The sequence below is a fragment of the Bos javanicus genome, chromosome 18 (assembly GCF_032452875.1).
Source record: "Bos javanicus breed banteng chromosome 18, ARS-OSU_banteng_1.0, whole genome shotgun sequence".
Classification (NCBI taxonomy): domain Eukaryota; kingdom Metazoa; phylum Chordata; class Mammalia; order Artiodactyla; family Bovidae; genus Bos; species Bos javanicus.
This window is the reverse complement of record NC_083885.1, coordinates 54,170,355-54,182,748: the sequence shown is the minus strand read 5'-3', so window position 1 is coordinate 54,182,748 and position 12,394 is coordinate 54,170,355. Positions and strand designations below refer to the sequence as shown.

General features: G+C 51.9%; 1 protein-coding gene across 10 annotated transcripts in view; it reads left to right on the top strand.

The window, feature by feature from the left end:
* ZC3H4 (zinc finger CCCH-type containing 4) overlaps positions 1-12,394 on the top strand; it is a 39,707-nt gene that overhangs the window by 17,986 nt on the left and 9,327 nt on the right. For all 10 annotated transcript variants that reach the window (XM_061388777.1, XM_061388768.1, XM_061388767.1 and 7 more), the window contains 7 exons: positions 243-465; positions 2,462-2,616; positions 3,271-3,367; positions 3,483-3,622; positions 4,109-4,216; positions 5,846-5,957; positions 6,764-6,873. In XM_061388777.1, coding sequence (XP_061244761.1) covers positions 243-465; positions 2,462-2,616; positions 3,271-3,367; positions 3,483-3,622; positions 4,109-4,216; positions 5,846-5,957; positions 6,764-6,873 — 945 coding nt within the window. The remainder of the gene's footprint in view (positions 1-242; positions 466-2,461; positions 2,617-3,270; positions 3,368-3,482; positions 3,623-4,108; positions 4,217-5,845; positions 5,958-6,763; positions 6,874-12,394) is intronic.

Below are 12,394 nucleotides of genomic sequence, written 5' to 3'. Positions count from 1 at the left end.
CGGGTCATGGGGCCTCTGTTTCTCAGCTGTCTTTACAACTACGGCTCTTCTGAAGAGCAGAGGCACCTGGGTCCACAGCCCAGCTCTCATTCAGGTGGAAGCCAGGAACCAGCGTGGCTCGGGGCTGGCCTCTCACCCCAGGGCCAGCAGGGACGCCCACACAGACGTGCCAGTTTGGGGGACAGCGGGGGTCTTGGCGGTCCGAACCGGAGGCCCCGGGACTCATGTCCTCTCCCCGTCAGTCCCACCAGCAGTACCCTCCATCTCACACCACGCCCCTGCCCAAGAAGTCCTACTCCAAGATGGACAGCAAAGGCTACGGCATGTATGACGACTACGAGAACGAGCAGTATGGGGAGTATGAGGGGGACGAGGAGGAGGACATGGGCAAGGACGACTACGACGACTTCACCAAAGAGCTGAACCAGTACCGGCGCGCCAAGGAGGGCAGCAGCCGGGGCCGAGGTGAGACCCGCCGCTTCCCCTGGCCTGCTGGGCTGGGCCCCGTCCCTCGCAGCCTCAGGTCCGGGACCAGAGGAGGACTGTTGTTCAGGGCTGAGATGAGCGTAGCGGGGGCTGGGCGGGGAGCTGCCCTCGAGCACCAGAGATGGGCTCTGCCCCCAGAGTAGAGGGTCTGTGCTGAGGCTGTGGCTGGGAGGGAGCCAGGCCGGCATGAGGCAAGGAGAGGGCTCTTGTGACTCAGGTTGCTTTTGGAGGGGGGCCTCCCCTCCCAGGGATGGAACCCAGGCCCGGCAGTGAAAGTGCTGAGTGCTAACCAACTACTGGACCCCTGGGGAATCCTCTGAAGCGTTCTTTAAATTCATTTCCTGGTCAGTTCTGAAGAGATAGACAACTTTTCACACAGCTTGGGAGGGTCACGGGCTGACGCCTGTCTCCTGTCACCTGACAAGGTGTGACTGCAGCCCACGGGACTGCCACACCTCTGAACCTTGAACTGTGGCATTTAGGAGGATGCGGGGGGGCCGTGCACCAGAGACACAGCCTGACCTCTCAGAACCATCTGCCAGTCATATTTCTCAGCCCCAGAGGGCTTCCAGAACTTTCAAGCTCAGCGGTTCTTAGTGCTGCTTGTTTAAGTGGCTAGTCATTCAGCAGTCTTTCTTGCACTTCTTTGTAGATAGGCCCCGTTCTTTGGGGAGACGCTGGACTGGCCTGTCCAACAGAAATACAATGCAAGCCACTGTCGAATTACAAATTTTCTAGTGGTCACACTAAAAACATAAAAGAAAGCATATGAAATAATTTTAAGAACACATTTTATGAGGCTTATATATTCTAAATCTTATTTTAACATGTAATCAAAATAGATGTGATTTTTTTATAAATATATATTACCTCTCTCTTGCTCTCTTTTAACTAAGTCTTTGAAATTCACTGTGCACTTTATACTCCCAGCATTTTCTTTTTTTCTTTCATTTAAAACCGTAAACGTGAACTTTTAAGCATTTAAAAACGTAAACTTTTAAGTGTAAAGTTATTACTACTAGTCCACAGAGTTTTAATATTTTGATCGTCTGGTTGGTTTAACAAAGAACCTAGCCAACTTTCCTCCTTGTAGGCTTTTTTTAAAGTACTGTACATATTTGCAATCACATTGTGCATAGATTCCTATTGAGTAATTTTCTCCTGTCAGGCCACAACAATGAACTGCAGATTGCTTGTTTGTAATGTAAATGATTGAATACATTTTGTTAATATGTTTTTATTCCTATGTTTTGCTATTAAAAATTTTTATAACATTTCCAAGACAAAAAAAAGACAAGTTTATGCTTTGAAAAATTTATGTAATTAAAATTTCATGAAACTAATCTTTTTAGTTTAGGAGTTATTTGGATTTTGACACTGGGGTTGCACCAACAGCATCAGAAATGTAAGATGCTTAAAATTGTTACACTACTTCTGTTGATTGGGGGTTGGGTTTGAGAGTTCTTTGGTTTTATTAAAAAGCTTTTTTTTTTTTTCCAAATTTAAAAGCCTTAAATGTACTGTAAGCCTCCGATTGTTGTACAGCTGGGTTGCGGGTGACTGCCCGTCTGTGTAGTGTTGCCTGGTTGCAACACAGTGGTTGGTCATGGAATAAAGGATGCATGGATCTGGAAAAAAAAAAAAAAACCGTAAACGTTTACTGAAAATCAGTGCATGCAGGAGAGGGCAGTAGGTGTTGTGTGTCACAGTGTCTTAGTTTGGTCAGCCCCGTGTTGGGTGCTCGGTGGCCCCATGTGCCTGGTGCCCTCGTGTGGGAAAGTGCAGCAGTCAGGGTCGTGTGGGGAGCGTGCAGCAGCTGTGTGTCCATGGCGCTGAGCCAGCCCTGTCCAGAGGCCCAGGGACTGTGTCAGCCCAGAGCAGCTTGCAAGGCTTCTTGGAGGAGGAGGAGGAAGTGATTGACCTCGGGCGGACGGAGGTTGAGGTCTCCCTTGTTCACTGTCTCGTCATCATGCAGGCAGCCGGGGCCGAGGCAGGGGCTACCGAGGCCGAGGCAGCCGCGGAGGGTCTCGAGGCCGAGGCATGGGCAGGGGCGGCCGAGGCAGGGGCAGAGGCTCCGTGGGAGGAGACCACCCGGAGGACGAAGAGGACTTCTACGAGGAGGAGATGGACGTAAGGCTTTCTCCAGCTCGGGGGCGGGGGGAGCGTGGCTGGTGGGCGCAGCCTCTGTTGGAGGCGGTCCCTGAGACTGCTGGGAAGAAGGCATTAAATGGCAGGTTTCTTTCTGTGTTTCCAAATGTTCCTTTGTTGTTTGAATAGAGAGAACCTTCCTGAGGTTCAGAACTGAAAGGGTTCCCAGGGCTGAGCTGTCAGAACATCCTCAGCCGCTCCTTTCTCTTGGCGCCTCCGTTCCCCATCCCTGAAGAAAGGGTTCCCCAGGGTGCTTTCGAAGCCTTTGTAGTCATCTGTTTACTCACCCCCTGCACACACAGGAGAGCTGCCATACTCAAGTTCTGTCCCTGCCCGAGGTCTGGCCACGCTGCTGCTTGTTCCAGCTGCACCGCTGCCCCCTAGGAGCTGGGAGTGACGGGCTGGGAGTCCTGAGCGTACAGACCTCAGGGAAAGGACTAGGACCCAGATGCTGCCCAGGCTGGGGTGGGTGAAGAGGGGTGCAGGTGGGAGTCCCAGGGCCGCTCACTGGCTCTTCCCCAGCCTGGTGGTGTCCCGAGCGTACAAAAAGGCAGAAGGAGGTGGCATATATAGTTCAGGACATGGTTCCCTGTTCCCCGAATGATGCATTCCTGCTTTCCTCCTCTCGGGCTCCAGTATGGAGAGAGTGAGGAGCCGATGGGAGATGAGGACTACGACGACTACTCCAAGGAGCTGAGCCAGTACCGCCGGTCCAAGGACGGCCGAGGGCGAGGTAGGCAGGCGCCCCGAGGGGCGAGGTGGCAGGGAGGGCAGGGGCTCCCGCGGCAGCTGTGGGACTCAGGTCCTGGGCAGAGGCTGCGGACGGACGCCGTCTCTCTCCTCTGCAGGGTTAAGTCGAGGCCGCGGCCGGGGTTCCCGAGGTCGAGGGAAAGGGATGGGCCGGGGCCGCGGTCGAGGAGGCAGCCGAGGTGGGATGAACAAGGGCGGGATGAACGAAGATGAAGACTTCTATGACGACGACATGGGCGTAAGTCGGCCCTCCGTCCCCTTGTGATGCTCTTACTCAAGGCTCCTTCTTGAAATTTTTTTTTTCTTTAAATGAGTTGGCTTCTGAGGCTGATCCCAACCCCTTGCTCCCATCAGCCGTTCCCATGGGTGAGCCTCTCAGCACTAATCAGCTCTCCTGGGTGATGCTCTTCGGGGGAGACCCTCTTGTTTTTAAAGCCACATCTTTGTAGCACCTGCAGTCACCTGCTCTCTGAGTTCTCCAGGAAGGCGCCGCCTCGGAGCGGATGCGTTCCTGCTGGTGTGTGGCACGCACATCCTCAGCTCCGAGCAGTGGGGCTCTAACCCACCCACCTGCACCCTGGATGGAACTGGCTGGCCGGTGCCCCTGTCAGCCCTGCCAGTCAGCCCCTCTCACCCTCGCAGTCCACTCCACCTGGCCTGCACAGGCCCCTCCCCGCCCTTCCTTTTAATTCTCCTTTCCATTCCCACTCTGTGTTCCCAACAGGATGGTGGTGGGAGCTACCGGAGGAGTGACCACGACAAGCCCCACCAGCAGTCTGACAAGAAAGGCAAAGTCATCTGCAAATACTTCGTGGAAGGGCGGTGCACGTGGGTAAGGGCAGTCCCAGGGCCAGGGTGCCTGGAGCTGGGACCAGGGGCCTCCTGGTCTCCTTTCATTCTGGAGGCCACACTCTCTGGAGCAGTGTTTGGGTGGGCTTGGAGTAGTTGAGAGATGCGTCGGGGGCCTGGAAATGATTGAAGAGCCAGGACGAGATTGGTGACACATCTGTGTTGTTTTGGTTGGGGGGATTTTTTGGCCAAAATTTTCACCCAGTCCATGGAACCTCAAATGTTGGACCTGTTGGACCTGTCGCTAATGCAAAGGTGTAACATAGCCTGGTTGAGTTAGTGAACTTTAATGTTGGAGAGGGAGTCATCAAGGCAGAAGAGGTGGGAGTGGGAAGGGATCAGGCCCTCCTTGACCTTCACAGCAGAATGTTACGCCAAGAGATGTGCCAGTGACCTCAGGGTCCTGAAGGAAACAAGTATAATCCAGTGTCAGTTCAGCCAGCCAACTTTTTATTCAAATTCAGTGAGTGGGCAGATAATTGGCCAACATGTTCCCAGGGAATACTGTACCTATGTATCTGTGTCAGGAAAAAATGTTACTATGTTTTAAGCAAAGGTTTGCCTGTGTGCCTGTGTACGTGCATAAAGTTTTCCTTGTTAAGAGTTGCAGTTCATACTATTTTTAGAAACTTGAAATACATACAAACAAAAATGAATAGCTATTAGGAAGAGAAAGAGGAAGCAGGTATTCAACAGTTTCTTTCTTCTGTTCACCTGGATGTTTTGTTTGGATTGTATGGTTTGCAAATAGCCGAAAGCTCAACTCCACTGGCTGAAACCCATAGACATTTTGTCTCTCAGAACAGAGTGTGGGAATTCCCGGGCCGTCCAGTCCTAACAGGACTCTGTGCTTCCACTGCAGCAGGCACGGGTTTGATGCCTGGTTGGGGAACTGAGATCCTGTGTGCCATGTCATGTGACCAAAAATAAAAAGATCAAAGAGTCTGGGAGTGGGCACTACAGGGCAGGTACAGTGATCAGTGGCACCATGGGAGACCCAGGTTCCTTCCTGGCTTTTACGCTGGAGTCTTCAAGCATGTGGCTTTCGTCCTCGTGGTTGCTTAGTGGTTGCTGTGCCATCACCACATCTAAGGGCTGGGAGGAAGAAAACTGTGTGAAGGAATTGTTGGGAAAAAAAATACCTTGGCAGTATTGTCTTCCCTGGGACTTTTATGTACATCTCATTGGGCAGAACTGCATAGGAAGCTGGGAAATAGAGTATTTTTAACTGAGCACAAACCAGCTTGGGGTTCTGTTAGGAAGAAAGAAGAGTGAAACTGAATACTGGCTGTTATGCAGCAAGCAGAAAGCAGTAAGTGGGTAAGACAGGGGAAGGCAGGAGGAGGGTTTAGAAGCAGTGAAGGCAGCAGAAGGGAGGAGGTGGGGGTGGGGGTAGCTGAGGACAAGGGGGAGGGGGCAGGGGCAGGAGAAAGGGGCACACACTTTGGCAGAAGTTTCAAGCTGGTGGGAAACTGCATTTATGGGTCGGAATAAATGCCCGGGGCTGTGTGGAGGGGCCTGTTCATTTTTGTCATCGGTCCCTCTGTGCTTCCCCAGTGACAGAGCAGTTCTTCCTTGGCGGACAGCTTACCTTTGACTGGTTCTCTTCCAGGGAGACCACTGTAATTTTAGCCACGACATCGAGCTACCAAAGAAGCGAGAACTGTGCAAGTTTTACATCACTGGGTTTTGTGCCAGAGCCGAGAACTGCCCCTACATGCATGATATCCTTTGGTGCCCACCTTCGAGTGCATGGAGGGTGTAGACCTTTTCTCCTTACTGGTGTTAACAGCTGGCCTTCATCGCACTCCCGCTTTGTGCACCGACGAGGTGCCGAGAGCCCTCTGCTCGTCTCCATCTCTTTCAGCCCTCACCTTTGCCCTGCAACAGGTCTGCTCTTGCCATTCTGCAGATGAGTAAACTGAGGCGCGCATGTTATGTGTTCCCATACATATACAGTTGACCCTTGAGCGGCGTGGGTTTGAACTCTGCAGGTGCATTCATACGTGGATTGTTTTTGGTAGGATCTGCAGCTGGTTGGATCTTAAGACACAAAAATCTGAGTATAGTTTATATATAATCTATCCTCCATACTCTTGGTACAGATGGAAAACCGAGGGTGTGGAGGACGGATTATAAATTATACTCCTATATTTGACTGGGCAGAAGGTTGGTGCCCCCACCCCCATGTCATTCAAGGGTCAAGTATATTCTCGAGACCATGCCATTGCCCGCTGTCTGTCTGAGACTTTTCCAAATGGCTGTGTATCCGTGGGCAGATTATTGAACTTTCACCCTCTTCCTGTTGAATGAAGATCTGAGGACAGGGCCTCAAGGCCTGCGTGGTGGAGCGGGCTGCACTCCAGATGGGCATCTCATCTTGGCTCAGTTGCCAACCTGCTGTGCACAGCTGAACCAGTCACTGCACCTCTCAGGGCTTCAGTTTCCTCCTCTCTGAAACAGAGGGGCTTGGTTTCTGTCCTGGCGTGGGTTTCATGAGGTGAGGCATTCGCCTTAACTTGCCATGTACGTGATTTCCCGTGTAAGCTGTACCACACGACTGGGAACTGTATCAACGGCGACGACTGCATGTTCTCTCACGACCCCCTGACCGAGGAGACCCGAGAGCTCTTGGACAAGGTAATGCCTGGGCTGACGGGGACTGGGACAGCCAGGGGCTTGGCCTCCGTGCGGGACCAGGATGCCAGCTGCGTTGATCTGGAGCTGGGACGAGTTCAGGAGGGAGTGGGGACCGTATGCTCTGCAGAGAGGATGGGGGTGGTCACGTGTGTGTCTTCTCTCTGCCTGGGGCGGTGTTCACTGGGGAGCAGCTCCCTGAAAGGAATGTGGCCTGGTGTGTCTCCAAACATACCTTGTGATTTCCTAGCTGGCCTTCCAAGAGCCCAGGGAGCACGGAGAAGAAGTGAGGCTTCGGATGGCTTCTGTTTCGATGGAAAAGTCAAATGTTTTTTTCCAAGTCTTTTATGTAGTAGAAAAAGTACAGGACATTGGGAGCTCTGAGGGCGGGGGACCCCCTCCAGTGAGGTATCAGGGCTTCCTTATCAGCCAGAGGACGCCTGAAACTCATTCTCATGTCCTTTGTCTCCCTGGGGAGTCAAGACTGAGGACTTTGGAGGCCCCGGTTCCTGTCCTTGGTTTCCTGACATCTATCATAGGGTGATGGGCTTCCCTGGTGCTCAGCTGGTAAAGAATCCACCTGCAATGCGGGAGACCTGGGTTCAATCTCTGGGTTGGGAAGATCCCCTGGAGAAGGAAACAGCTACCCACTCCAGTATTCTGGCCGGGAGAATCCCATGGACCGTAGGTTGCAAAGAGTAGAATCGACTTTCACTTCACTCTGTCATCGGGTGAATGGGTGTGAGCAGGGTGATTGGGTGTGAGAAAATGTGTCCTCCCAGGTGAAGGCTTTCCCACCTTCTTTCTGGTTCCCAGGAGGTTTGAGGAGATGGGCTATTTTTTGATACTGGGAAGAATCAGTGCCTTAGCCAGCTTCCAAGAATCCATCCATTGGTGACTTCACTGTTGAGATGGGGCCAAGGGCTGCCTGAGGGCCTCAGGGGAAGCCCTGAGCAAGCAGAGCAAGAAGACATCCACTCCTCCCTGGGAGAGCGTCAGGGAGAAGGTCCTTGTCTTTGGTGCACCTTTTGGCCTGTGAGCCTAGGAATAGGGTTTTGTAACTGGTAGCTGTCTAGAATCTGTGAGTCCTTCTCAGGGGAAGGAGTGGAAAAAGTAATGCTGGCTTCATTTCTCATTTGAAGAACTGAGTCATCTATGACTGAGGGCTGCCCCCTCCTGGAGATTCAGAGTTTGTACTCTAGACCAATGCTGTCCAAGAACACAGCAGAGCTACATACAAATTTTTCTAGTAGCCATGTTAGAAAAAAGTAAAAAGTAACAGATGATATTAATGTTACCAGTGTATTTTATTTAATCCAGTATATCCATGTCCAGAGTACCATTTCAGCAAGTAATAAACATATGAAAAAAAATTGCGATATTTTGTATTATTTTTTTTTAATATATATACTAAGTCTAAGGAATCTGGTGCTTACTTTCTACTTATAACCCCATTTCAAGCACCTGGTAGCCACATGTGACCAGTGACCACCATATTGGACAGCACAGCTCGAGACACTCTAATGAAAACCCAAAGCAAATCAGGGTGGCACATTTCCATTTCTGGCCATAAACATTCTGAGAGCATCAGTATCGTGCCCTGCCTCAAGTCAAATCTCAGTAGGTTAATAGTGTCGACACCACAGCTGGAGCATAGTCCCCGCTCACCACAATTGGAGAAAGCCCCATGCAGCAGTGACAACCCAGTGCAGCCAAAATGGATAATTTTTTTTTTTTAATGAGTGTTGAACCTGGAAAAACCATTCCAGAATCGAATTTTGGTGGTCAGAAAGTAAAACTTCAACCTTTACGACGGGCCCAGGGTAATAACCCTGATAAAGGCAGGAGGTCAGCCGTCTCCTCCTCTCCTGGACAGAGTTGTAGCCCGACCCCCAGGGGTGCGACCTGAGGCTCCTGGGCCAGCCCTGGGGCCAGGCTGTGGGTGCCACTGAGGCTGGGGCCTTCACCACCCTCTCCTCTGTGTTCTCTCTCCCTCCCTTCTCTGCAGCCTTGTTTTCTTACATCTCAGTGACATTTCTGTCTGTCCAGATACATCAGCGTCCAGCTGTCCACTCCAGGTTTGAGACACGCCTGCCTTTGGGACTGTTGGTAATGGTTCTGTGAGAGCGAGTGGCAAGAATTCTTCCACCTGAGATCCCTTGATTGGCATTATTTTGCCCCATTTGTTTTATCAGTTGCTCTCCTTTGTTCCTTGAGCCGCTTGAAAGTAAGTGGCACACACTATGGTTCTTAGCATTAAATTTTTCCGTTATTGATTTATACACACACTTTCAGTCAGGTTTGTCAAGGTATAGTTTGTATCCAGCTTAAAAAAAAAAAAAACACCTTTTCTTTGAGTTTTGACAGATACAGAGTCATGTAACTACCTCACAGTCTAGCTAGAGAAAAGTCACTTTCACCCTCAAGACTCACCCTTTTGTAGTCAGCACCTCTCCCATCTCCAGCCCCTGGTAACCGCTGATCCGTTTACTGTCCCTGTAGTTTTGGCTTTCCAAGGAAGTCATATGAATAGATTTATATGGGATGTAGCTTCTAAGTGTGTGCGTGGTTTTGAATCTGGCTTCTCATCCACGTTGTTGCAAGTATTGGTGGTTCATCACTGTTAGTTCCTGAGTACTACCCCACTTTATGGATGATGGGAGACACTGTTTATCTAGTCACCAGTTGAACGTTTGATTTGTTTCTAGTTTGGGGCAGAAGCTTAGAATTTTTGACAGACACGAGCTTATTTCTTTGGCCTGATGAAATGGCCACATTTCTTGCCCCACACGTCTGTGTGTGTCTGCCGGTGTGGCAGTCCTTTTCCACTGACAGCACGCCTCTGAACTTGGGGAACCCGAGGATCGTTCAGAATCAGTTCTGGTGGTGGGAGTGGGTTGTGGTGCCCAGGCAGGGCCTGGTGGTCTGGTGTGAGCGCCTCTTTGCTGCACAGAGGCCCAGGAGTCTAGACGTACCGAGGGACAGCCTGCATGGTTTGGGTTCAGGGTTTCACAGGGAGGGACAGCATCTCTTTTTTTTTTTTTTTAATTAATTTTATTTTAGTTTTAAACTTTACATAATTGTATTAGTTTTGCCAAATATCAAAATGAATCCACCACAGGTATACATGTGTTCCCCATCCTGAACCCTCCTCCCTCCTCCCTCCCCATACCATCCCTCTGGGTCGTCCCAGTGCACCAGCCCCAAGCATCCAGTATCATGCATTGAACCTGGACTGGCATCTCGTTTCATACATGATATTTTACATGTTTCAATGCCATTCTCCCAAATCTTCCCACCCTCTCCCTCTCCCACAGAGTCCATAAGACTGTTCGATACGTCAGTGTCTCTTTTGCTGGGACAGCATCTCTTATGTGTCAGTGTCCGGGGCTCCAATGTGGTTCAGTGCCTGCCCTCAGGCTGCACTCAGGACCCAGGGCGGGTGGTGGGGACAGGGGTGAGCGCAAGGGGCTGTCTGTGTCCCCAGGTGGAGTCCAGCAGGGTGTTGTGGGGTCTGCACGAGGGGTGAGGGGGGGGAAGTCCTGTAGTGGAAGCCACGGCGAGGTAAGACTCCATCCCCAGCACAGGATGGGCACAGAAGCCCCAGCTGCAGAGCGCAGTGGGGAAGCTAAAGGCACGGGGCCCCAGGAGGTGAGCATGGGAAAGGGGGCCCACCGCGCTGGGGATCAGCAGTACCTTCAGGAGGCTGTCCTGGGGGCCAGCACTGCGGTTCATTTAGTTGTTGAGTCCACTGTGCAGCCCTGTGTGCTGAGTACTACGCTTCCGGCCGGGGGCAGCAGTGAAAAGATCTCCATGGCCTCTGTCCCCAGCAGAGTGTTCCTGCTGAGTGCTGAGTGGTGAGGAGACACACAACCCTAGTCTTGGGGGTGAGGGGAGTGTGGCACATTCAGTGGCTGGCGGTGGTACCCCTCCCCGGGTCGAGAGGAAGCTCATCAAGTTTGTATCTGTTAAATGAAGCGTAACCTTGTTAGGTTTTGCCCACACCTGAGGGCACCGAGTTGCCCCTGTGAGGATCTAGCAGTGCAGGGCCCAGCGGCTCTGTAACCACAGGCCGCCCTGCCTGAGTGGGGAGGAGGCTGGGGCAGGGTCCTGTTTAGAGGTGCCGGGGCCCAGGCTTGAGGCCCCATTTGCACATTGGCCTTCCAAGAGACGCAGGCAGATCCGCAGTATCAACTTCGGCACAGGATCCCAATCCGTGGGATGTTCCACTTGAATCCAGACTTTCAAACTGTCCCTCTGCCCTGTAATAGGCCTTAGGTGGAACCTGAGGGTCTTGCCCTTGTGGAATTGGTAGTCATCGGGCCAGGAATATCAAGAGATACAACTAAATGTAAAATCTTTTTTTTTTTTTTTTAATCTTAACAAAGCTTGGGTAGTGCTTTGGAGGGATCTGATGGTGTTCCCATCAGTGAATACAGGAGACCAGGCCTGTCACTCTGAACTGACCTTTTAATAAGAGACCTCAGCAATTGGGGGGCATGGAGCCATATGTGGAGGGAAAAATGAATGCCCAGACAGAGGCCCGGTCCAGTGAGGGCCCTGTTGAGGGGGGAAATGCTTAGCTGTCCGCGGGGCTGAAACACAGGGTTGGGTACTTAGGCTGGAGGAGTCCGCGCACCGCGAAGCCCTCCATAGACACCAACCCTGCTATCTGGCCCTGCGGGTCCTCATAAGTGCTGGCGGTTTGATTGCAAGTGCGGTGAGGCTCTTAAAATCCAAACAGAACCATGAGCTATTCGCTGTGAAATAGATGACACAGCTGCACCATGGGTGAACCTGGAAAACGTCACGATGCTCAGTGGAAGAAGCCAGCCACAAAAGGCCACATATTATAGGGCTTCATCTATAGGAAATGTCCAGAATAGGCAAATACGTAGACAGGAGGTGGGTGGTTGCCAGGGGTTGGGGGTGGGGAAGTGGGGCGTGGCCTTTCCATGGGAGCAATGACTTCATGGGGGAGTGGCCTCTTGATGGGCGTGGCGTCTTCTGAGAAGGGAGTGGGGAGTGGCCGCTTGACAGGCGTGGCGTCTTCTGGGGGAGTGGCCGGTTGGTTGGCGTGGCATCTTCTGAGGGGAGAGAGGTGAGTGGCCGCTTGACAACATGGCGTCTTCTGGGGGAGTGGCCAGTTGGTTGGCGTGGCATCGTCTGAGGGGAGAGTGGTGAGTGGCTGCTTGACAACATGGCGTCTTTTGTGGGCGTGGTTTCTTGATGGGCATGGCGTCTTCTGGGGGATAGTGGTGAGTGGCCGCTTGACGGGCGTGGCGTCTTCTGTGGGAGTGGCCTTTTGATGGGTGTGGCATCTTCTGGGGGAGTGGCCGCTTGGTGGGCGTGGTGTCTTCTGAGGCCGGGAGTTGGGGGTGGCCGCTTGCTTGAGGGCGTGGCGTTTTCTCTGAGGTGACAGATCTTGATAATCGTGGCAATTGTACAACATTGAGAATGTACTTGATGTCTGAATTGTCGACCTGGAAATGGTGAAATAGTGCATGGTATGTTGCATATATTT